At 43.5% G+C, this 25,518-nt stretch overlaps 1 protein-coding gene across 2 annotated transcripts in view; it reads left to right on the top strand.

Moving 5' to 3' along the window:
* Positions 1-25,303, top strand: part of MKNK2 (MAPK interacting serine/threonine kinase 2) — a 44,223-nt gene extending 18,920 nt beyond the window's left edge. For both annotated transcript variants that reach the window (XM_069217005.1, XM_069217006.1), the window contains 4 exons: positions 15,877-16,071; positions 16,168-16,332; positions 16,887-16,930; positions 17,428-25,303. In XM_069217005.1, the coding sequence (XP_069073106.1) occupies positions 15,877-16,071; positions 16,168-16,332; positions 16,887-16,930; positions 17,428-17,668 (645 nt within the window). In that variant the 3' untranslated portion in view covers positions 17,669-25,303. The remainder of the gene's footprint in view (positions 1-15,876; positions 16,072-16,167; positions 16,333-16,886; positions 16,931-17,427) is intronic.
* Positions 25,304-25,518: the final 215 nt, after the last annotated feature.

Genomic DNA, 25,518 nt, shown 5'->3' with positions numbered 1-25,518 from the left:
GCAACACCATCCAGTTACCAGGGACAGTACAGGGGAGGCTTTCGGGGCCAATATAGAGGAGGGCAATTCCCTAGGAATAGGGGAAAATTTCAAAGCCCCAAAACCCCTACAACTAAGCAGTGACTCACATGTCACTCACCCCCTCCACACAACACCAGTGGGGGGAAGAATAGGTCATTATTACAAAGCATGGGAGGAAATCACTACAGACACTTGGGTTCTAGCAATTATCCAAAATGGTTATTGCATAGAATTTCTACAATTCCCTCCAAACATACCACCAAGAGCACAAAATTTATCAAAACATCATTCCGAGCTCCTGGAGATAGAAGTTCAAGCACTATTGCAAAAGAACGCAATCGAGTTAGTACCAAACACACAAATAAACACAGGAGTTTATTCACTGTACTTCTTAATACCAAAGAAGGACAAAACGCTAAGACCAATCCTAGACCTAAGAATACTAAACACATACATCAAATCAGACCACTTTCACATGGTCACACTACAAGAAGTGTTACCATTGCTGAAACTACACGACTACATGACAACATTAGACCTCAAAGACGCGTATTTCCATACACCAATACATCCATCGCACAGGAAATACCTAAGGTTTGTATTCAAAGGAATACACTACCAATTCAAGGTACTGCCTTTCGGTTTAACAACCGCACCAAGAGTCTTTACCAAATGTCTAGCAGTAGTCGCTGCACACATCAGAAGGCAGCAAATACATGTATTCCCGTATCTAGACGACTGGATAATCAAGACCCATTCGTTAATAACGTGCTCACACCACACAAATCAAATCATACAAACCCTCTACAAACTAGGGTTCACAGTCAACTTCGCAAAATCCAACATTCTGCCGCGCAAGGTACAACAATACCTAGGAGCCATAATAAACGCAACAATAGGAGTAGCCACTCCAAGTCCACAAAGAATTCAAAATTTCAACATCATACAACGCATGTATCCAACACAGAAAATACAAGCAAAGATGATATTACAACTCCTAGGCATGATGTCTTCATGCATAGCCATTGTCCCAAACGCAAGACTGCACATGAGGCCCTTACAACAGTGCCTAGCATCACAGTGGTCACAAGCACAGGGTCACCTTACAGATCTGGTGTTAATAGACCGCCAAACTTACCTCTCGCTTCTATGGTGGAACAATATAAATTTAAACAAAGGGCGGCCTTTCCAAGACCCAGTGCCACAATACGTAATAACAACAGATGCTTCCATGACAGGGTGGGGAGCACACCTCGATCAACACAGCATACAAGGACAATGGAACGTACATCAAACAAAACTGCATATAAATCACCTAGAACTGCTAGCAGTTTTTCAAGCACTAAAGGCTTTTCAACCAATAATAGTTCACAAATACATTCTCGTCAAAACAGACAACATGACAACAATGTATAATCTAAACAAACAAGGGGGGACGCACTCAACGCAATTGAGCCTGCTGGCACAAAAGATATGGCGTTGGGCAATTCACAACCAAATTCGCCTAATAGCACAATTTATCCCAGGAATTCAGAATCAACTCGCAGACAATCTCTCTCGAGATCACCAACAGGTCCACGAATGGGAAATTCACCCCCAAATTCTGAACACTTACTTCACGCTCTGGGGAACACCTCAAATAGACTTGTTTGCGACAAAAGAGAACGCAAAATGCCAAAACTTCGCATCCAGATACCCACACAGGCAGTCCCACGGCAATGCCCTATGGATCAACTGGTCAGGGATATTTGCCTACGCTTTTCCTCCTCTCCCTCTCCTTCCTTATCTGGTAAACAAACTCAGTCAAAACAAACTCAAACTCATATTAATAGCACCAACTTGGGCAAGGCAACCCTGGTACACAACGCTGCTAGACCTATCAGTAGTACCCCACATCAAACTGCCCAACAGGCCGGATCTGTTAACACAACCAAACGATCAGACACCCAGATCCAGCATCGCTGAATCTAGCAATCTGGCTCCTGAAATCCTAGAATTCGGACACTTACAACTTACCCAAGAATGTATGGAAGTCATAAAGCAAGCCAGAAGGCCATCCACCAGGCACTGCTATGCCAGTAAATGGAAGAGGTTTGTTTGCTACTGCCATATTAATCAAATCCAACCATTACACGCAACCCCAAAACATGTAGTGGGTTACTTGCTTCACTTACAAAAATCTAACCTAGCTTTCTCTTCCATTAAAATACACCTTGCAGCAATATCTGCATACCTGCAGCCTACCTATTCAACTTCCCTATATAGGATACCAGTCATTAAAGCATTCATGGAGGGCCTTAAAAGAATTATTCCACCAAGAACACCACCTGTTCCTTCTTGGAACCTAAATGTTGTCTTAACTAGACTTATGGGTCCACCTTTTGAACCCATGCACTCCTGCGAAATACAGTTCCTAACATGGAAGGTTGCATTTCTCATCGCCATTACCTCTCTAAGAAGAGTAAGCGAGATTCAGGCGTTTACAATACAAGAACCTTTTATACAACTACACAAAAATAAGGTCGTCCTAAGGACTAATCCTAAATTTCTACCAAAAGTTATTTCACCGTTCCATCTAAATCAAACAGTGGAACTTCCAGTGTTCTTCCCACAGCCAGATTCCGTAGCTGAGAGGGCACTACATACTTTAGATGTCAAAAGAGCATTAATGTATTACATTGACAGAACAAAGAGCATCAGGAAAACTAAACAGCTATTTATTGCATTCCAAAAACCTCATGCAGGAAACCCAATATCAAAACAAGGTATAGCCAGATGGATAGTTAAATGCATCCAAATCTGCTACCTTAAAGCTAAACGACAACTGCCCATTACACCAAGGGCACACTCAACCAGAAAGAAAGGTGCTACCATGGCCTTTCTAGGAAACATCCCAATGCAAGAAATATGTAAGGCAGCCACATGGTCTACGCCTCACACATTCACCAAGCACTACTGTGTAGACGTGTTATCCGCACAACAAGCCACAGTAGGTCAAGCCGTATTAAGAACATTGTTTCAGACTACTCCCACTCCTACAGGCTGAGCCACCGCTTTGGGGAGATAACGGCTTACTAGTCTATGCAAAACATGCGTATCTACAGCGACAGATGCCATCGAACTGAAAATGTCACTTACCCAGTGTACATCTGTTCGTGGCATCAGTCGCTGTAGATTCGCATGTGCCCACCCGCCTCCCCGGGAGCCTGTAGCAGTTCGGAAGGTACCTTCAACTATTTGTATATATATTATTTTAACCTTAAATAGGTACATACTTAGTCACTCCATTGCATGGGCACTATTACTACAATAGAACTCCTACCTCACCCTCTGCGGGGAAAAACAATCGAAGATGGAGTAAACGCCCATGCGCAATGGAGACAAAAGGAGGAGTCACTCGGTCCCGTGACTCGAAAGACTTCTTCGAAGAAAAACAACTTGTAACACTCCGACCCAACACCAGATGGCGAGCTATGCAAAACATGCGAATCTACAGCGACTGATGCCACGAACAGATGTACACTGGGTAAGTGACATTTTCAATTTAGCTCCCCCAGTGGGCGTAGTGCCTTGCACATTTTCTGAGCTAACAATGATATTACCAACAAGACCTTTAAATAACAAACTACTCCCATCTGTAAAACCAAAGTTCCAGCCATGAGTGAGCTTAAACAGACACTGAATGGTTGGGATTTATTTTTTTGGGGTCCCCACTAACCTAGTGTGGGGATCCAGAGATGATGTAGACAGAACACGTTGTCTTGAATGTTTGTGTGGTGGTCCCATTATTCTAAGACCACCACAGGTTGAGTTATGAGTAAAAATGTTTACTAAAAGTAATGGCCTGCAAAGCATTATGCGGCGAGTTTCCCAATTGCAGTGAATATTGTAGTATTGGCTCTTCCCATGTCGGGAGAGCCACTTTGAGAATTTGTGTTGTGAAAGCTATGGAGTGTGAAGGGGAGAGCCAAAAGAAATGACTTATTAGGTAAAAGTGTGATCAGCGCTTTGAAACCACAGCTGGAGTTTGCGCTGTTCTATGTTCTGAGTGCAACAGAGTACTAAAGGAAGAGGAAAAATAAAAATAAAAAAAGGCCCGTGCTGAAGTATATTGGCAATCACGCAATAACCCATGTAACAGGGCCAGTCTGCAAGGAGATGGTAAAACCGTCCCAAGGTGGGACAAAAATAAAGCATTTACTAATGCCATCAAGGGATTTTTGAAAGACAAGCCCACGAACGAGTGAACACGATGGAAGTGGTTAAAAGCCAAAGGAATACTTGTAACAGCGATAGTGCTGTTTTTTTTTTTTCCTTGTAATTTGTGCGGCAAGAAAAGTCCGGTTAGGCGTTTACAATGCTAATAGCTCTAATTTGAGCAAATGCGAGACCCGTTGCATTGCAAATGCTTGTTTTATGTCAGTTCTGTTTTATATCTGAATGCAATAACAGAAAACTTAGAGTGGCATACACCTTTCGGGTGGCACCCTATGGGAAGCACAGAAGTTTAATTTATAGGTATAAGCCACACCATTAATGACGTAGAGCATGTTTCTTGGAAATGATTATCCACCACCCCCCTTTTAGAGACCCCCCCCCTTTTTTTAATTTCACCTAAAGCTCTGGACAGCAATACTTCCGCACTGAGATACTAAGCATTCATGCACACATACAAACATGTACACGCATGAAGGGGACGATGCTGCGCTTAGAAATTGAGAAAAAAAATAAGTGTGCCAAACCGAGGGAGTGAAAGATTTAGAAGGTGGAAAGTCCAGGGTGGGCAGGGACCCTGAAGGCGTTTGTTAATAGAGCCCTTGGAAAGGAGGGGGTTCCCTGTTAGGCTGTTGATTGCTAAGACCAAAGGCAGGGGGTGTCATTGAGGGCTGAGGTTGCCATCACTGGGGGCTCTTTATACCTTTCCACCTACTGTCTGTTACAAGTTTCACACCAAAAAAAATAAAAAATCTAAAGATTCACTGAGGAGCACAGCTTACTGTAACCTTTGTCATAAAAGCTAATTTCTTCCCAACTTGTAAAATGTAGACAAGAGCATGACTTGCGTGAAGTGTGGAAATAAGTAAAAACAAGAAAGTTGAGTGCCAGAGACCTGAAGCAGTGGGGGGGGTCACGGGGAGCAGGGGCACGATCATAGAATCAAATAAGCTGCTAGGAAAGAAAAAGGGAAAGTGGAGGGGGACTGTCTGAAAGCTACAGGGAGAGAGCTCTGCAACTAAATCAATCTCATGATGCAGAATGTCGGCAACTATTTTATTTTTAATTAATAAAAAGCCATAAGTTACAGAACGGGAACAAACTGCAAGAAGAAATTAATGATAAAACCAATCTGTGAAGGAATGGAAGCAACAAGGTTGGGGTGGATGGGAAGGAGCATTTGTGTCGAGTGCCCAAGCACAAAAAAAGGTAGCTCCTAAGATGGGAGGGATGGAAAGACAAGTACTTGGGGCAATCACTGTAGGAGGGCCTAAGCACAAGAAGATGCATAACCATGCATGCCATAGACAAATGGGTACAAAGGATAATGGAGCAACAATAGAGCAAGCACAGAAAAAATAAGTCTATGGGTTGGCTGCATGCACTGTCTAGCCGAGACCTAAAAAGCAGCACAGAGCTTGGGTATTTTGCAGGGCGAAGACACTAGATAACACTTGCAGAGTGCTAAACGAAAATGAAAAGTTCAATCAACTGTGAGCAGTGGAAGGATACAAGTCAGTCAAATGGATGGTAAAATGTTATGCCTTAAGCATGAGTAGGGCAAACAGTAAGGGGAGGGAAAAACATCAAAGCAAGCAAACAACGGAAGCAGCGGGTGGGCTCCAAGCCTCCATGTACGTTATTGGTGCAGGCTGTCTTCCGTTGTAACCTGGCAAGAACTACAAATTAGCAGAAAAACTAGAAAAAAAAGTTGTAAAACTGGACCACAATAGAGGAGTTTAGGTTTTCGTTCACTGTAGCTTACAGCTGTGAAATTAGGAGGTTTGGGGGTCAAACTGTAAATTTAAAAGACAGTCAACACTGCATATGCATTATTTTAAAAGTCCCAACAAGCTTTTTTGTACTACCTGGCAAAAAATCATCATTAATTTGCTTCAATAAAAAGCAGAAGCGCAACACATCGTAACACCTTGTTAACTTTCCCACCTCAAGACATGAAATATCAAACCAAGTTGTCCCCAGTTCAAACTACAGAAATGGACTGTGAAATCTATTGCATTTTACTTAAGACGTTTTGGCACTTTGGTGCCCTTACCTGAGAATGCAGTCTCCCCAGTTTTCATACAGAATCTTCCAGTTTATACAGGCAAGTAAATGTTGACTTGTTGCCTCCAATTCAGACTGCGACTTGTTGGGTGGGGTGGATGACAAATGCCAGTTTCTGCACATTTTTCTATCGTCTGTGTATTTCATGCTGTGATTCCGCTTTGTATAGGGCTGCATATATTTTAGATGTATTGCGTTGGCGTTTAGCATGTTAATTGACCGTGGCATCAACGTTTGCATAGTATTTTTACTGGCCATATTTTCGAAACATTTCCCCTATTTGGATATACAGTGGGCATCAGATCGTCTTTTCCTATTGAATCGCAGGTTCGTTTTTGATGGTCCAGAATATGGTACTTTTGATAAGCCTGCTTTGCATTATGTTGTATCGGGTGGCTGTGTGCCTTAATATTAATATTTTATAGTTTATTCTAATCTGTATACTGTTGAGACAATATTCTAGGATAGCACAATTGTTGCTACCACCCCCACCATAGCTTATTTTTGTTTTCTGAAGTGCCATTCATGGTAACGAGTGTTGCGTGAGGTACTGCCGTTCTGGAAAGACTGTTATTGATTGAGATGGGCGTTACTGCTGTCACGTTGGTAAAGATTTTCACTGGAGCCTAAAGGGCACACAGATATATTTCAGGTCAGTTTTTTCAGAGGAGCAACACCAATGGGATATCAACGGGAAAATATCGAGTTTGAGGCAAAGCGCTCAAAAATAACAGCCCTAGCCCGAAGCGAACTTTCCAACCTTGAAACACACTGGCCTAGGCAGATAGGTTATGTATTAAGACTTTAACAATTAGACCCCACCAAATTAAAGTAATTTCAAAAGTATATTTGCTATGATAAAGCACGAGTGTCACGTGGTTCCCACCCCATGGCCATTTTTACTTTTTACCCCACAGCAGTCTTAGCGCTAGAATCCTGGCGCCCACATCCTACTAGTAGCAAACAAGCCTGGCCGGTGGCGTCTGCCATGCGTGGATCGGAGTCACACTTTAGATAAGAGTACAATTACAGTTTATTTTTAAACGTTTGGGGCAGCAAGGCCTGGAACACTTTGAGCATTTCAAAGACTGTTTCACAATGTGGACAGCTGCCGACTGCACAACGGCAGGAAAAATACAGCGTTTGTGTAGGCCGCCACACAGCTGGGCCTTGAAGGCCCTGGCCCAAGCAGGGAGGGCCAAGAGGCTGCGTTTGCCTCAACAGAACGGCAGGTCGATTATAAAACCAGCTCAGAACAACTAAGAAAGCGTTAGGGGCGAAAACGGTAAATAAACTCAAGCGTGTCGTTTTTCTTTTCAAGTTATTTTTGGTGGCGGTGAATAGGGGGCGTTCAAGTGCGCCTCTGTTCACGCGCCCCCGCTGGAGCTCGGCCTGGTTCCAGTAACTGCCCCTGGTGTTCGCACAGGGCCCCCTCCCGCTGACAGCTGGGCCTCAGCCAGGCCCGAGCGATAAGAGACACACTGGGGAAAACACCGAGGCAGACGCGGGCTCCGGGTAGCAACAGCCGGAGGCCCAATGGGAAGCCGAGGCGGGGCGCGCGGGCTGCGTGGGGGGAGGCGTGCTTCTGTTTTTGAAAGTGCGTCACACCAAGTCAGCCGATGAGGCGGGGCGTGACGCGCGCTGCAACGCCGTGGAGACGCAGGAGAACGACTAGACCGCCAACTAGAGACTCCTTGTTGGGGGTAGAAACGGAAGGCCTCGTGCATTAGTGCAGGCGCGACGACTGAATAATTGATTTATTTTAGCTGCCTGATGTTCGGGGGGGGGGGGGGAATTAAGCCTCCGTTTTTCCCTCAGTATACATTTTTCCATACATACCAACGTTTTAGAAGAGGAAAGTGGGAGATAAAAAAAAAAATAGGAAGCCTATATTTGGTCCACTGAATAGCAGACAATTCAGACAGGAGACAGCCAAAATCAATTTTTGGCTTAAATTGTGTCTCCTGCTTTATTGTGGTCTTTGACACTTGTGTTCTTCCTAATTTTAAACTGTTGGCATGTATTGGTGTTGCCGCAGAGAAAAATAGCAATGGTGTAAAGTTGACTGTTACATGTAAATTCGCAGTGTAGTGCAGCCATGTGCTATTCATTAGATGTAATGCACAGTTAATGTTGGAAATGGCCCTTTTTGCAGGGTTATCCCCAAAACTGTTGCATTCTTCCTATTTTTTTTCAGGTCTGTTTTTGCTGGTTTATTGTCTCTGCACACTTTGCCACTGATATTATTTGCTAAAGTGGAAGTGCTCACTACAGAAATTGTACTGTTGATTGGTTTATCCATGATTGGCATATTTGATTTACTGGTAAGGCCCTAGTAAAGTGCACTAGAGGTGCCCAGGGCCTGTAAATCAAATGCTACTAGTGGCCCTGCAGCACTGGTTGTGCCACCCACATTAGTAGCCCTGTAACCATGGCTCAGACCTGCCACAGCAGTGTCTGTGTGTGCAGTTTTAAACTGCCAATTTGACTTGGCAAGTGTACCCACTTTTTAAGCCTAAACATTCCCTTTTTATACATGTAAGGCCACCTCTAAGGTAGGCCCTAGGTTACCCCATGGGCAGGGTGCAGTGTATGTTTAAGTTAGGACATGTACTGGTGTGTTTTACATGTCCTAAGAGTGAAATACTGCCGAATTCGTTTTTCACTGTTGCAGTGCCTATCTCTCTCATTGGTTAACATGAGGGCTGCCTTTAAATAACTTTAAAGCATAGATCCTTTGGGAGCAGATAGAAATATGGAGATTAGAGTCTCTGAACTCACAATTTAAAAATACATCTTGTTGGTTTTTAGATTGTGAGTTTGAAAATGCCACTTTTAGAAATTAGGCATTTCCTTGCTTAAACCATTCTGTGATTCTGCCTGTTTGTGGGTTCCCTGCCTGGGCCAGTTTGACAATTTGACTGTTCACGCCTCTCCTCTAGACAGTGACATAAAGGGGGCTGGGGTGTAACCTGCATACCCTGATGAGCCATCTGTGCTGGAAGGGAGGGGAGGAGTGGTCACTCACACCTGAAAGCACTGTGTCTGCCCTCACACAATGCAGTCTCCGACCCCCTGGTGTGTGTCTTGGGCCTGGCCTGGCCTGGACAAGGAAGGATCTTGCAAACACCTGAGAATTTGCTTTGAAGTTTGCCAACTTCAAAGGCAGAAAGGGGTATAAGAAGAAGACCCAAACCCCCAGACTTCTAGAATCTTTCTGGAATCAAGAGGAACCTCTGCCAAGGTGAAGAGCTGGAGGAAGAGTACTGTCCCTTTGCTGTGCTGCTTTGCTGGACTGGCCTGCAGTTGCTGCTTCTGCCTGAAGAGTGCAAAGGGTGAACTTTGCTGTGTGTCCTGCTTCAGAAAGTTCTCCAAGGGCTTGGAGAAGAGCTTGCCTCCTGTTGGAAGTCTCAGGGACACTAAAGACTGCAGTTTCCTCGACCTGCAGCACTGGGAACTACGTGTTTTGTGCTGTTCAAGATGAGAAATCACAGTGACGCCGCCAATGATGCCACTGGGCTGCACAGTGATCTGCCATTGCACCACGACCCTGGTCTCACCAACGCCGTCACTAGACGACTATACCGAGCCGCTGCTCGCACCGCAAACTGTTGGCCCCGCATTCTAGCATCGCCTGCTCACAACGCAGACTGGGCCTCCCCGACGACGCTCCTGCTGACACCGGCACCGTGCCTGTGGACACCGCTCGTGAGGCGCACAAAGCACTGTCCCGTTCCACACCGCAGCCCGGTCCACCGACGTCCGCACCATCGACTCCAGTGTCGTCACCAGGCATCCCTGCTTGCCCCGTGGCCTGTGGACACAGATCGTAAGGGTCACGAAGCACCACCCTGTCCCGCACCCCTGACTTAGGCCTGCCGACAACAGTGCTTCAGCAACAACAACGATGACGCTGCCTGCACCGTGACCTGTGGACACAGCACGTCGCACTGCCCCGCGTCACACCGCAGCCCTGGTCTCACCGACGCCGCTCAATGCCGCCACTGTGCCGCTGCCTGCACCTTGGCCTGTGGGCACCGCAAGTCGCATCGTCCCAGTTTTCACCGCAGCCCGACATCATCCATGCTAGCACTCCTGACTTAATCAGCCTGGAGTTCGATCTGAAACGCGTGTGACCTCAATGGCCCGATGACTCCTGAACCGACGGCGCTCTCCGGAGCTCACCGCGAGGATCACGATGCCCTGAAAATCCAAGGTCCTGTTTGCGAGTGTTCCCGACACCGTAGCTGGTCTGCGACGCCGCGGCCAGCCTGAACTATTGGTTTTGTTGATCACAATGCCGTGATAGCTCCTCCTGGGACTATCGACTTCAAGGACCTGTATTTTTAAGATAAATCTTACAAAATTCATATCTTTAGCACTGTATGTTAGATTTTTATAGTTTTGGTCTTTTTTACACAGATAAATATTGGCTATTTTTCTAAAACTGGTGTGGTGTCCTTATGTAGTGTTTTCACTGTATTACTGTGTGTCATGTGCAAATGATTTACACATTGCTTCTGAGATAAGCCTAACTGCTCGTGCCAAGCTATCGGGGTGGTGAGCAGGGGTTATCAGAGCAGGTATCTCCCTTACCTGACTAGAGTGAGGGTCCCTACTTGGACAGGTTGCAAGGCATTGCCAACTAGAGACCCAAACTTTGAATCTCGTTTAATACTAGTGTCAAGCGCGTCTAAAAGGGAGCTCAATCAGAACTACTGTTCTCTGTTCAAGTAGCTGTAAACTGGATTTAAGAAGTTTCAGAACCATGTTATTACATTCAGTATGACTTGTTAAGGACATTCTCGCCATCCACGGAATTGCCACCTACCAGCTTCTGATCTACACCCTTCATTTTATGTATAAAATATAATTGGGGCTTTAGTTTGATTTTAAGGGCTCCCAACCTTAGTATTAAAGTAATTGATGGAGCACTTTGAACCTATCAGATGACTGGCCATCTTGTAGCATCTTTTTTTCTGTCCTGAGCTTGTTTCTAACCAGGCTCTTAATTCAGAATCAGGAAGTGGACAAGACATCAGAAAAGTTATTGGTTTACTGTAAGGTTTAGGACGCGGCGGTAAATGAAGTTTACATTCTGGTCCAGGAAGTGCTGATCAAAACCAAACTATGTTATTGGCATCTGTGTAGAACGCTGCCTGCCTGGTATGATCTTGTGGCTCTTTCAGCAGTTCAGTTGTAGCCTTCCAATTAGGTCTGAAGTTTATTTTGGAAATGGGAGGCTGATGGGCATTGTGGTGATGTTAACAAGTACTTTTCTCAGCTATGTCTCCCAGTTTTGTAGTTTATATCTAGTACTGGAACTGTTCAGGTGAACAACATCAGAACTTGTTTATTTATTCTATAACTGCTTGTTGGATCCAACATCAAAGCCTTAGCTCCAGGTGAAGTAATTGCCGAGTATAAGAGCTACCAGATAATATTCTTAAGTCAAGAAATGTTATCACATTTGATGGTATCGTTTGATCTTTTTGGCATTCCCACCAGCAATGGAGATGCTTGTGCATTTTTTAAAACTTGAGGGTATCGGTTGGGTTTGTATAGGCAAGAGTACCAGTGGAGCAAGAATAAGTAGATCAGTAAGAGTGCAAAAACTTGGAAAGAGGCCATAGTGCGCGGGCGATGTCACACTCGTTCCATGTCTGAAAATTCCCCCTCCAAGTGTGAAAACATGCATATGCGGCTGGAGTGGCTGTGCGGGAAGCGAGTTATGTCTACTCAGCATGGCTGTGATTGAGGAAAGTGTTGGTCAGCTGCTTGATCAGCAGTCTGGGGATGGGATTCACTGGAGTTTGGCATGTGCCGGTCAGGACTCTTCCTGTTCGACAATTAAAGAGTCTGTTTATATGCAGTGAGACATTAATATCTGGAGATGTTTAACCAATTGCATTAGGATGGGTGATGGTGAAATGCTGAAGGGAGGCGAAGTTATAATCTAATAGCATTGCCTTATATATAGTACCATCCTGCCTTCCTATCACCAACTTCATTGCCTGCTTCCTAACTCCTTGATGGCTGTCTCACCCAGTAAACTTCTTGTTAATCAAAAAGCGATCCTGATACTTTGGGCCAGATGTAGCAAAGATTTTTACCGATTCTGTGTCTATGGGAAAAAGTGTTCGTACCTATGGCCCTTTGTCTCTTACTCTTCACACTTTTGAAATGTCTTCTTTGCTTTAAAATTTTCACAGAAATCCTATTTCTTTCTGAAAGTTTCTCAAGTGTAAATCTTTCTGATATGTTATAGTCCAAAATACCCTAGGTACATTGACTTACTGATTAACAGGGTTTCTACCAAACAGCAAGCCAACTAAAGGTTCATCAATGTTTAAACTAGACAAAGAAAGGAGTTACTCCTGGTTCATTTAAAACACCAACCAAAACCTATGGTTATCTTAAGATGCCAATAGACACATATCGGAAATTGGTCCCAGGATGCAGTTTGAATATTTATTGACAGGATTTCATGTGCCCAAAACTCTGGGGACCACCAGTTGTAAAACTAATCTAGCAACCTATCCTTTTCGGCAAAAACATAACCTGTAGGATTACTTTTCGATATGGTAAACACCTTAAACTATATTTGTGCCAGGCTAATACAGCTCAAGAGGAAATATAATTAAGCTAGAACAGGCTGCCACAGTAGTGCAGGCCTTCACTGACCTCGTGTACTTTTGCATGCTCATTACCTTAGCATGCTGGCTGTTGATTGAGCGCAGCAGCTTACAGAAGTGGAACAAAGGCGCGCTATGTCTATTGAGGACATGGGTCTGTAGCGGAAAATGCTGACTGCGCGCTTTGCCCTGTGCAGGCGCAGTGGTAGCCGGGCCCTGTGCCCAGTCGCCTGTTTTTTGTTTTATTTGAACACACAGCAAAGCTCTAACTCAATGCCCACCTGCCCCAGAGAAACCCTTTGGGTGCTATATTTTCTACTTTCGTGGATGTAGGCCACGTGATCAAAGAGAAACTATCGCGAGAACAAAGGCGTGACTAGGAGGGAGTCCGGGAAACGGGTCTAGTCATTATTTACCCATGTACTGGTTTTTCTACATAAGGACATTTGTGAGCGTATTATGAAGACAATCACTGAGGGCTCTGGCCAAAAAAAAACACTGTCCAGCAATGAAAATATTTCCTGGTCCTTAGATCCTTTGTGTGGAGGGCTTGCTGAACGACTAATGCCGCTTTTCTCCCTTGAGATGTTGTCCATCCCAAACTTACTATTGTGGGTTATACGGAAAAAAACCATTCCCTCGATTTAAAAAAAAAAAAATTGTGGGGGGAAATCTCGTACTTCCCAGTGTAGCAATGTTGGAATGTTTGCAGCCGCTTCATAAATGTCTTCAGTCACTGCCTACGTGTTTACTGATGAAAACCACAAATGTTTAGCTTTCAGTTTCCTTCCAATACTACATGACATCTCTCCTCCGTTTGCACATATTCAACAAGTTCTTATCTTCTGTTAACCTTTGTTGTAAAGCGCTCTGCTACTCATTGAGGTGTAAGAGCGCTATATAAAAAAAACTTCAGAAATACATAAAAGTTGAACTTGAGCTTTAGTGGACGTTCTCATCGGGGAGCCTGTATTTCAGCTCTAATGGGAGGACTGCAGTTATCACTGATTATTGCGGCACGCGCTCTACCCTCTCTTTATCCAGCTGTGATTGGTGGCTGCTACCTTGGGGGCGGGGGGGAGGACTTTACAACGCTCAGCATGTAAGCTGGGCATTTTCATTGGTGATAAAACTACAAATGACCTAAGGCAGTGCTTCGCAGGGAGACATGAGGAAGACTGGGTAGCTGTTCAAGCACTGCCCTCCTCTTGGGAATTACCTGACCTGGTTTTGAAGATGATTATTATAGCAAGGTTGGGTGTGGATTATATGTTAATGACTGCTTGCTGCTGGGTTATTGCTAGGAGACGGTCTGGAAAGCTGCGTGAGAATCGTCTTCCTAACCAGAAAGTATGGCTCTTGCATAAATTCAAGGAGGCCATTCAAAAACCTACCACTGCTCCTTGCTGATTTGCAGACTGTTTCCTTTGCAGCATGAGTGTAAACTGGATTTACATGTAGGATATCATTCTACTATCTGCTGGTTGGGTTCTGAAGTGTTTCGAAAACTGAGGGAGCCGTCCAATGAATGAAGTCACAAAATGCCTCCAAACTAACAGTGACGTCATCAAAGGAACATTCTAGGATGCCTATTGCTGACTGCTAGTGATGCAGGACTGGGTAAAATAACTCATGTCTCCCTTCTCTGGCTGGCCCCATCAACATTTCTTAAGTATGGGTGATACCCTACTGTTAGTAAATAAAAACGGTAAATTGACTTGCTGTCGATTTGGGAATTGAGGTTTGACACTTCTGTTTACCCCAGGTCGCCCTACTTTTAGCTGCTTTTTGAAACTTGCCACAATGCTAGAAATGAGGTGGCCCTGGAGCTGTATAGCTGGATAAATGGCAAATGCCCTTGGTTGGCCTCAGATAAAGGCGGCAATCCCCTGTTAAGGGAGGGTGCAAAAATCTACCTGGGAAGGTTTTCTCTGGCAGCCAACCAAGTGTTTTGCAACCCTGGGAGGGGCTTGCTACAGTTCTTGGCTCCCAGCCATCCTTCTGACAGAACTGCCTGAATAGCTGTGAGGCCTTCAGCTTTATTACCAGTTTCCCTTCTCAGAAAGGAATGTATTTTCCTGGAAGCTCTGAGGACATGATGCTGAAATACTTGGCTACATACCAAAAAGGTGGATGGGAAAAAAAAAGAAAACAAAGTTTCTGCAGAGAAGAAAACATGCTTACCATGAGACCACAGGGCCATTAGGTGCAGATGGAGAGGAACTGCCCCTCTACACCCTGGTATACTGTGCATGTTACCAGTCAGTTGTTTTCCCACTCTGATGGGTTGGGTCCAAATTACTGCAGTGAAAAAGCCTTTGTTTTTGCAAATACAGCTGTGAATGTCACAAACTCTCCAGCTTCAGACATACAGTCAATCTACATGCTGCGGCGAGGAGGACCTAGGTTGAACGAGTCGCAGAGTATTGTATAGCTATGTCCATTTGGAGGGCGTGTGCAGGAAGGACCTGCTGGGTTGGTGAACTGTACTGTACAGTTTTTATGGTGTTAGGGAGACAGGCATGTGTGCCATCCTTTGTTGAAAAACATACTTCAGTGAAGTCAAACTTGGTCTAGCCACACTGTGGTGAGCAGCTGTCATTTTAAAGGAATCCAGCTGGACTAGGAAGCTGTGTCTTGGAAAGTCAGTCTGTATTATGGAATTCTATCTTGCTGTAAAGGCCAGACTCCACCTATGTTGACATCTACCGTCGACATTTGTTTTTATTATCAACCACTGTATTGCTTCAAGTTGCAAAACCATTCTTGCAAGTAAGTAACTTGTTTTCTTACTCAGTGGCGGAAAGCCATGCCCTCCGCGGATACCATGCCGTACCAGGGATGGAGACTGGCTAGATCTGTTCTGTAGAGTTTGGCCTGTTCTTCTGTGATATACATGCTTGCAGCTCACAGTTCCACTCTCGTTCCTTTACCACAGTGTGGATCTGCAGAGTACATGGCTCCAGAGGTGGTGGAAGCGTTCAGCGAGGAGGCGTCCATCTATGACAAGCGGTGTGACCTGTGGAGTCTGGGCGTCATCCTCTACATTATGCTGAGTGGCTACCCACCCTTCGTTGGGCACTGTGGCAGTGACTGTGGGTGGGACCGTGGAGAGGCATGCCATACCTGCCAGGTAGGGGCACGTGGCACTGGGTTGGCATTTGTGGTTGGGTGCCCCTATCCCTCGGGTGTCTAACTCTATTTGTCCTGCCTTGACTTCTATTTGCAGAACATGCTGTTTGAGAGTATTCAAGAAGGAAAGTACGAATTTCCTGACAAGGACTGGGCCCACATTTCCTTTGGCGCCAAAGACCTCATTTCCAAGCTGCTTCTCCGGGATGCCAAGAAACGTCTCAGTGCGGCCCAGGTGCTGCAGCACCCTTGGCTGCAGGGGGTGAGTCACCTGTACTTTCTGCCTTATCAGATGCTGTTGAACTTAAGTTGTTATCAATTGTCAACCTAAAACGTGTACTTGTAGCTGAGACTACTAGCCTACCGTAAATTGCATAAAGGATTTTGCTTAGATGCAAGAGGGTGGTATGATTTGTTTAGAACTTAGTGTGGGATTTGTTTTATTTTATTTAGCCCCCCCCTTGAACACCATTTAAAAATTACCCCCTTTGGTTTAATAGTAATCTATCTGTGAGACCAGTGGACTGGGCTAGATGTAGTTAATATAGTTTAATGTAGTTGCTTTGATGTCTGGAATGTTTGTGGGTTGAGGGGGGGTCAAAAGCTTTTGAAGACCACCATCTGCCACTGTTCAGCATTTATTTATTTAGCAAAAGAATTGTAAGGCTTTTCTGAAACAATTAAAATAAGTTAGTTACAGCTCAACCACTACCATCCTCACAACATTTGACAAACAGATTGAAACAGAAGGACAAGCGTAGAGATTCTTGATGGAGGTGAACTTTTAATCTAACTGCAGACTTTACTTTGTTTCAGTGTGCTCCAGATAACACACTCCCAACACCCATCATCTTACAAAGGTAGGTGATCAACCTCAGCAGTTTTAAATGTTTTTCTTCTATTTTACTCAATCACATAATCATCTGGTCTGTAGGCAGTAAAGGTAGAGTCATCTTTTTGGCACTACCTGTAATGTGCTATGCAATAATCATATTTTAAGGCTAATCTCTAACATATTCCAGGACATAAACCACACAAAAGATTTATATTCTCTCCTCCCCCTCCTTTCACAACATGTCAAGGTTTCCTCACTTTTTAAGGAAAAAAAATAGTTGAAATGCCTACGGGCATTTCCAACAACCCTGCATAGTCTTCATGGCACCCCTACAAAAACTGAATACAGTGTAAAGTTACTTTTAAAGCTAAAAGAAAATGTGGGGCATGTGCAGCACGCCTCTGGAAAAATGTCATCATTGTAGGAGATGGCTCCCTTATTGCGCAATAAGTGTGCAATCATGTTTTGACAATTCTTGCTCCTCTCTAACAGGTCTCACCCTTTCGTGTCTTTCTTCTCTAGGAACAGCAGTGCCAAAGAGCTCACCTCCTTTGCTGCCGAAGCCATGGCTGTGAATCGCCAGCTGACCCAACACCAGGAGGATGAGGAGGAGGAGGAGGAGAACCGACCAATTGTCATTAAAGCTACCTCATGTTCCATGCGCCTGTCGCCGCCATCAGAATCCAAACTGGCCAAGCGGAGGCAGAAGGCCTTGTCCGGGTCTGGGAGCTCCTCACCCGGTACAATGGTTGACAGCATGTAGAATCGCACTTTCTTTCCTATTCCCCCTGTCGCAGTCTGTATGTTTGTATGTTAAGGGTCTTGGCCCTTCCCTACTTTCCTTTCGCTAATCATGTCTGCCGATTGCTGGGTCAATATTTCCTATCACTGGCTGGTTTCCAAATATTTATTGATCCATGCACCTCGGCAAGTCCCCATACCTCCTTTTTAAAAAGGTTTTTATTTTATGATATTGAGAAAAAATTGAACTTGAAGAAAATCCTGCTTTATCTCATGGACATGAAGGGGCAGTCAGTAACTGAACTTCATGGGGGGGTTTTGTACTCAAAAACTATTTTTGTAAAAATAACAATTGCTTTAGTATTTTCTGCTCCCGTCAAACTGTGAAAGACTTTTGGTCATATTTTCAAAACTGGGTGCATCGGGAGGGTAATGGATAAAATCCATTGAGGGTTGGGGGTTACAGAGAGAAATGTAGCAATTTTGTGTATCACCAGTATTGTCACTGCTGGTTGTTTCAAACTTGGGATGCGAATGGTCATATTTTATGCTAAAAAAAATTAATATGCAAAAAAAAAAATCATTCCAAAAAACCATCTAAGTGGGAAAAATACAAACAAACAAAAAATCTACGCATTTTATGGGAGTGTTCAACTTATGTTCATATGGTCGAGGTTGTGAAAGATTGCGTAAATGATTTTCATTTACATGTATAATTTAATTGCGTGAATAATCTCATCATGGCGTCAGTCCTCCTTGACCTTCATTGAACATTTTACTTGGATCATATCCTATAAAAACAAGCCTTCCTCCTTAGGACGCACTACAAATTCTTTCTGCTCTTAAGTCAGGAGTCTCTAAAACATGTTCCAAGTTTGCGTTTAGTTTTAGGTAAGCAAAGAGGGACTGCAGAAGTGGAAATTGCATTGTCTGCATGGGCTCGGAAAGCTCAATGTTTGACAGAGCTAGTTCGTTACTGGGATTTTGTACTCCTGTTTCAGGTGTATTTTTTTTTTTTTAACTATTTTTTTATCTAGGCTGCCCCATGTTAGATGTGGTTGATTCTGTGAATCTCTGGGAATTTATTTGCAATGATGCATTTCCACAGTTGGATGATCAGACGTCTGGAGTGAGATTTGGTAATCTGTCCAACTTCTAATTGTTCTTAAGAGTTGAAAACTTGTTCATAGTTAGTCTTCACAGGTCATTGTGTAAGATAACTCTGCCTTGTACTTGGCATCTTGGAGGTGGGGATGGAAATGACAATATTTGGACATGGGATGGACTGGAAAGTAAGGGGGTTTACAGACCAGTTGTGAGTTCTGCTGTTTTTATGTAAATAGTTTTCTACATTGTTTTGCATCTGTTTCGGGAGGAAGTGGACCCAGTCACTGCAATATGGGGATGCCAAGCCGTCAATCTATGGCGCCTCCCGCTTTCAGATTGTCAAGTACTGTTTCCATGCAATGCGCTACACTAGGTTTGTAATCCACTCCTTGTAGTTAGTGGGATTCCACTGATGGCGTCAGTAGAGCCCTTTGACGCGAGGGAAGTTGAGGAGGATGTGGCAGGGAAGAGCAGCCATCTTTTTTCCATAAGTTTTGCAATGTGAACCAATGGAGATTTGCTTGCTGTGCAGTATCGCGCAGTGTAGAGGTTTGGTCCAAAAGTGTTTTTTAACAATTGAAACAATTTAACAACAACTTTAAGCTACAGTCTTCATTTGGTCTCTCGGCGTGTGATACAAGAACAAAGGCAGCAGCTTGTGGTTGCCAAATGTGTTGCAAGCCTAGATACATTTACTGGACCGTGTTCTGTTTCTGCCATTCAGCACTTAGCGGAAATTGTTTTGCTTGGTTTACAGGTCGAACGGTCACTGAATCCATGGAACATTAGACTGAATATACAATCCCCAGCTGCACGATAGCACAAATTGGGGCCTAGTAAAGGAAGTGTTGATTCTATGTGTCCAGTGCTGCTGAAAGGCCCTTAAATATTTAAAGATTGCTTTCGTTTTGATAGCTCCTGTAAAAAGTGACAGCGTGGCAGGAAAATTAATATTTCATTAAAACATTGGAACCTTGGGGCATTGGCCTACCGGCATGCACACACCGTTTTACTGGCCCCAATCGCCACAACTCAAGTGGCTGTACGACTAGCCAACCCCTAGGGAAGTCCAGGCTTTGGCATAGGGTCTGCGTCAGAAGAATCTGATGTTGCAAGTTTGAATTGGGCAGTAAGGCGGGGGTTCTGAAAGCAGACTGGGTAGACTGGCATGTCCCCAGGTGGGCGACCTGAGACAATTCTAGAATGCAGAATAGAACAACAAATTTAAGAAACAACTACAGGCATAGACTTAGTTGCGCTGCTCAATGGTTACTGCCTTGATTCCTGGTGTTCCCGGAACAATCTCATCAGTGGTCATGAACCTAGTGCTGTCTGACAGATCATTGGGCGTGGTGTGCACAGTGTAGGGATTTGTTTGACTATGATATAATCGTGGGTTTCCTGCTGCTTCAGCACATCTAGATTTGTGTGAATTTTATGCAGGTTGTGCTCACCTACTGAGAACACTTGCTCACACCAGGAATATATTAATTACATCTACAAACCTTGTGATAACAAAAAAAATACAGAGGGTATTTATTACTGCTATTTTCCTGCTTTGTGTTTTTTGCAGGATGAGAATTTTGGGCAGGAGTGTGTGCTGTGCAATATTGGGGGGAGGGATCCACCTAGGACTGGTAAACCTCAGGCTGCAATATTCATGCCAGTCACTCCTTACAAGCACCACCGTCAAAAGCAGCAAACTCTGCCTGCCAGGTATGCTTCTGAAGAAGCAGTTGTAATCTCTGACGCGCATTCAGCCCGTCATCTTTATTATATCGTTTTATTCTTCCGTGAAGGTTTATTAACATTTTCAGTAAAAATGAAAACAATAACATTCTTTTTTTTTTTTTTTTAATGGGGCCAGTGTTTTATCTGATTTTTATATTTTGCCAGCATGACTTTTTTTGGACAGACACAAGGTTTGTTCTAATTTCCCACTACATGCAACGGTGCAAGCTTCTCCCACCCCACTCTATTATGCGTTCCACAACGCATAAATGAACACTGATCTTGGGGTGGGGCTCAAAGGCTAATGAAGGTTTGACAATAGATAAAAGTGAATTTTGGAGAACTGTATACTGTGGTACCCCTGAAAAAGGTTGCACAAACTCAAAGTGACTACCAAAGCTCCCAAAAGGTATTTGCCGGGACGAAATTGTATACAATCATACATTGGTAAATTGTATAATTTTAGTTTTTTTAAACTGACTTGTGAATAGAGAGGGGTCAGTCGGCAGATAGCAGTAGACTTTTGTAACTCAAAGTTGGAGAGATTTAGTGCAACAACTGGTACGGACTGTGGTACAATCCATGCCTACTGACGGGTCAGAAAGGTGCTCTCTGATTGCGGGTTTGTGACTTGAAGTGTATCCAGTCGCCAGACTTTAGTTTCTCGCCTAATTCATTTTAAAGATGATTCGTTGCCGTCTCATACATTTGGGGCACTCTAGCCAGCAAATCTTTAAAGCTGAGATAAGGCTGTCAGTTTCATTTTTGGGAGGACAGGAAGCACCTGGCAATCATTTGTTTATTTAGATTGTGTGTTTAAGTCGCACACTCCCAACCTCTCACCTTTCTTTGTAACATCCTTATACGAATTAAAAAGGTACTGGTCTGCCACGATCTCTCCCAGTTTCTCTATAAGCTAGTTTGCTCGACGCCTGTCCGCACAATTGCTCCCCCTCGTGGAGACAGGAAGCAGGGCTTTTGTATTGTACTTGGGGTTGTCGTGCCTAGACTCCTGTTAGGTTGTTTCCAGCCCGTAAGACATTGTTGCTCGTATTTGAATATGTGCTCACCCTTATAAGACTTGTGTATATTTTCTTTCCCAGGAGGTTATATTAGTAACCTTTGCAGGGACAAGGAGTGTCTGAAAATTAAACAGCTCCTCTTTCACCAAGTGTACCTTTGGTTCTCAAACAGTTGTTGACTGTTGCTCAGGACACATTTTTGCACCCTTTTCCTGCGATATGTTATTGCGAGGAAGCAGGTCCAGTAGTTTATGTTAGGGTCAATTAAAACAATTGGAGCTATTTAAAAAATGTGTAAAAAGAAAAGACCAAGACTAAAAAAGTGGGATCTCTGTGACATGGAGTCATATGGCAATCTGAGACATTTACTTGCAGTGGAAGAGATGTTTTCAGCTGTTCATGCGCTTGCAGAAGCACTGCAAGATGGCATTTCCTGTAAAGAAATATATACCCCTTGACACCTATGCTCTTACTGTAAATCGCTGCTAGCTGCCTTGGTTACACATCTACTGCCAAGCTCCCTTTTTTTTTTTTTTTTTTTACTGAGAGGGGCACAACTACCCTCGGATCCACTCCCCTGTAGTGTTACTCACATGTGCCTGACAGGACTGTTGTCCTGGGCATGTAGGAAGAGCATTTTACGCACAATAAGAAAGCTTAGAGTGGTTGCCCATTTCTAAGCTCTGATTAGTCATTCCCTTTTCTTGGCTTGTCAACTTAAAAAAGGAATCCTGTTGACTGCAGTCGATTCTGACCAGCATTTTACAGATCCCTTCTGAAGCGGACGTTCATTTGGAGGATTGACGCACGTCTGTCTCTCTTTGTGGCTGCCAGGTGTTGTTGATCAATACACTTGAATTTAAAGAGGAATTAAAACTGGGTTTGTCCTACTGTTACACTAGCCTCCCTAAGCTTTTGTTTTGGTCTGGGACAAAAAAATATAAAAATAAAATAACACAGCCTTCAGCAAAAGCCTCATCTTCAAGGTGGGGCTTTTTGTTCCTTCAATGGACTGTGTTTTGAGTGGGAACTTCCTTTGTCAAGAAGAAACTTCACCTCTTACTTAGAGGGCACGAAAAGTTAGAGTAGGGCTTTAAAGAGGGAGTCTGTCCAAAAGTAGAAGTCAGTTAGGGGTGTTATTTTGATTATCAATGTGCAGGCACTGATATGTTTTGGCTTAATAACAACTCGGAGCCATGCATGTTCTGTGTATTTTGCGGAAGGTGCCTTCTCCTTGAAAACCCAAATAAACTGTTCTTGAAGAGTGAAGGGACTCTGTTCAGTTTTCATTTGAAGATCTTTTCATTAAATGCTGCAAGTTCAGTGTCTTAGAGGGGTATGTGCAGCTTTGTATATAAATATTGTCAAACGTGCAAATTGAGCTATTAAAGTGGCCTTGGCAACAAGTGGTGCTTGAAGAACCTTAAATACTTGAGTAGTCCTTTAGTTCAGCTTTATATGGGTGGGAAATTATAATTGCAGCAATAACCCACTGTGTTAGTCCACTATTGATGTCAGTAACTTACAGGACATTATTCCTTGAAATTAGTGCCTCCGGGTGATTGAATGCTTGTCGGGGGGGGCATATAACTATATTTTTGGCAGGGGGTTTAAATCAGGTCTGGTTAAGTGAATTTTGGCACAAATGGTAGTGTGGTTGCAGGGCGAGAATCCTGTGTCAGCTGCTTATAGCCTCTGCCTATAAAAGTGTAAGGGGTCTTTCTGTTTTGTTATAGTAATGATACAGGCTGACCCACCTGCTGGGCACTCTCATATCTTTGCATTTTGGTGCTAGTGTAGGGGACCAGAAAAAACAAGAGGTGAACAGCCAATAAACCAAAAGTAACACCCTTGTGGTGTTCCCATGTTGGCTCCAGTGCACATGGAACTCTGAGCACATCTCCCTGAGGTTTAGCATCTATTGGTGTCTCGTATTCTGGAAGACTGACATGATGCAGGCGAATGGGATGTTAAAATGGTTGTGCTGTGCTGTTACCACAGCTGCAATATATTTCTCTGTTCATGCGGCTGTGAGGAAGAATAGAGAGAGACAATGTATGTCAGATTAAGAGGATAATAATGCCCTTGGCTGAGAATGCACAGGTTGTATTTTGAAAAGTAATCCAACACCTGGTAGCCACAAAATGTTGTTTATTTTTGACAATCTAATATGGTCTCCTTTTAAGATTTGTCTTCAGAAAAATACCTCAGAGAATTGGCTTTGTGTTCCTTGACAATTTTGTTTGCTGCATCCGTTTTGGTTTACTTTTGTAAAAATATTTTAAAAATCAATGGACGACTGTTGTGTTCAGGGGTACAATAAATCAAAGTGCTTGTAGCAAGCAAGCGCTACAGGAAGAAGGTGGAAGGGATCATTCTTAGACTGGCTAAGGATGTGTGCACCTCAAACTCCACCACAACAGCAAGTTGTGAGATGCAGTTACAAGTTTGGGCAGACTATCCTGATACTGATTGTATGTGAAATCTAGCCCCTAACCACTTTTGAAGTAGCCCTCCCATGGGGAAATGCATACTTCCCATGCAAGTGTTTGCTGCTCAATTCAGGACTTGAGTCGCCTGGCCTCTCACGCTGAGCAGCTTTCTGCAGCACTTGAGGTCAGGTCTAGTTGGATCTCTACATTATGTCAAGTTTGGTCTACCTGACAAAGAACCTAAAAGTATATTGTAGCGGGTGGGTGAATTGACTGCCACAGAGACGGTTGGGCCTGTAGGAATTCTGGGATGTTTTACAAGAAGCTGGTGTTAAACTTGAGGGTTGCTCAGCACAGACTGAACAGCGTCGTAAGGCACCGCCTGCCCTTCAAAAAACTTGAGACTTCCCCCGTTCCACCAAAATGTACATACCAATCACAAAGAGCTTTATCACCATGTGGGGGTTTTAATGCTTAATAAATGCACTTAACATACTGTGGGTTCTTTTTCAAGTCCATCTGGAGTGTAGGAATCTAAATTTCCATAGGGCCCTGTACGCTTCTGAATTTTGCTTGTTTAATTTGTGGTAAAAGCACACCGTTGCCATATATTCCTTGCAAATGTGTTTTCTGTTGGCTGGGATATACTAGCTAGCTAGCCACCAACTGTGATTACAGCTTTCGGTAAAATTGATGCACTAAATTTGGTTTGAGGTCTTCAGATCAAAGCAAAATTTCCTGAACAAGCTATACAAATGCAAGCTAGGGTCTAGCTAGCGCTTCCATTGTTGTGGGCACACATAGGCCATTTCATGTCGTTGCCTGCATTTGCCATTAAAGACAAGAGTAACCCGAAATGAATAAATGTTAATGTTGTTGACCATCAAAATTAATGTTTTTCACTCTGTGTCTCACATATTCCCTTCAGACGGGCTGGGGGAAAGGGTGTGTTCTAAGGTTTACATTGCAATGTCAGTTTTTTTCTCTCTCTGACTATTAAAGTCTTTCTGCAAACTGAATTCATTCCTTGTTTATTCCCCTTTTACGCTAACTGAAATCGGGGAGGTGGCAAAGGAAGACTGCCAAAAAGCTGGTTCCACGCTAGTACGTGTAATAAATGCACTGTCGATTTTGTACATCTGAAGCCTCTGAGATTTTTGTGTCTGGGGCGTCAGTTGTAAGAGGAGAAAAATAAACTGTTAAAAAAAAGAATATAAAAAGAAAGAAAAAAAATAAGCACTTTACTGTTTGTATCAGGCATCTGATACGGTTCCACTGGGAAGTTATTTCCTTTCCGTAATGCCGTGGATACCACATTTTTTTGTATTCTGTTTTGTAAGAGTTGAATAAATGCTTTAAAAAGGATTATGACTGTCCTGTTGTCTTTTTTTCTTACTGATGCTGTCCTGAAGTTTTATAGCTTCCACCTGCATTTCAGTCAACAATATGTTAAAAAATAAAGCCTCCTTTAAAAAACAAAAACAGAATTTATAATGTGTTTTAAGTATTCGTTTCCTTATTTTTAGGTTATCAGTGGTTAAACAAAATGTATCCTCATTGTTACATTATAGCTTAAGGCA

Source organism: Pleurodeles waltl, chromosome 12 (assembly GCF_031143425.1).
Source record: "Pleurodeles waltl isolate 20211129_DDA chromosome 12, aPleWal1.hap1.20221129, whole genome shotgun sequence".
NCBI lineage: Eukaryota > Metazoa > Chordata > Amphibia > Caudata > Salamandridae > Pleurodeles > Pleurodeles waltl.
Note: the sequence above shows the minus strand (reverse complement) of the source record. Positions and strands in the feature narration are given on the sequence as shown.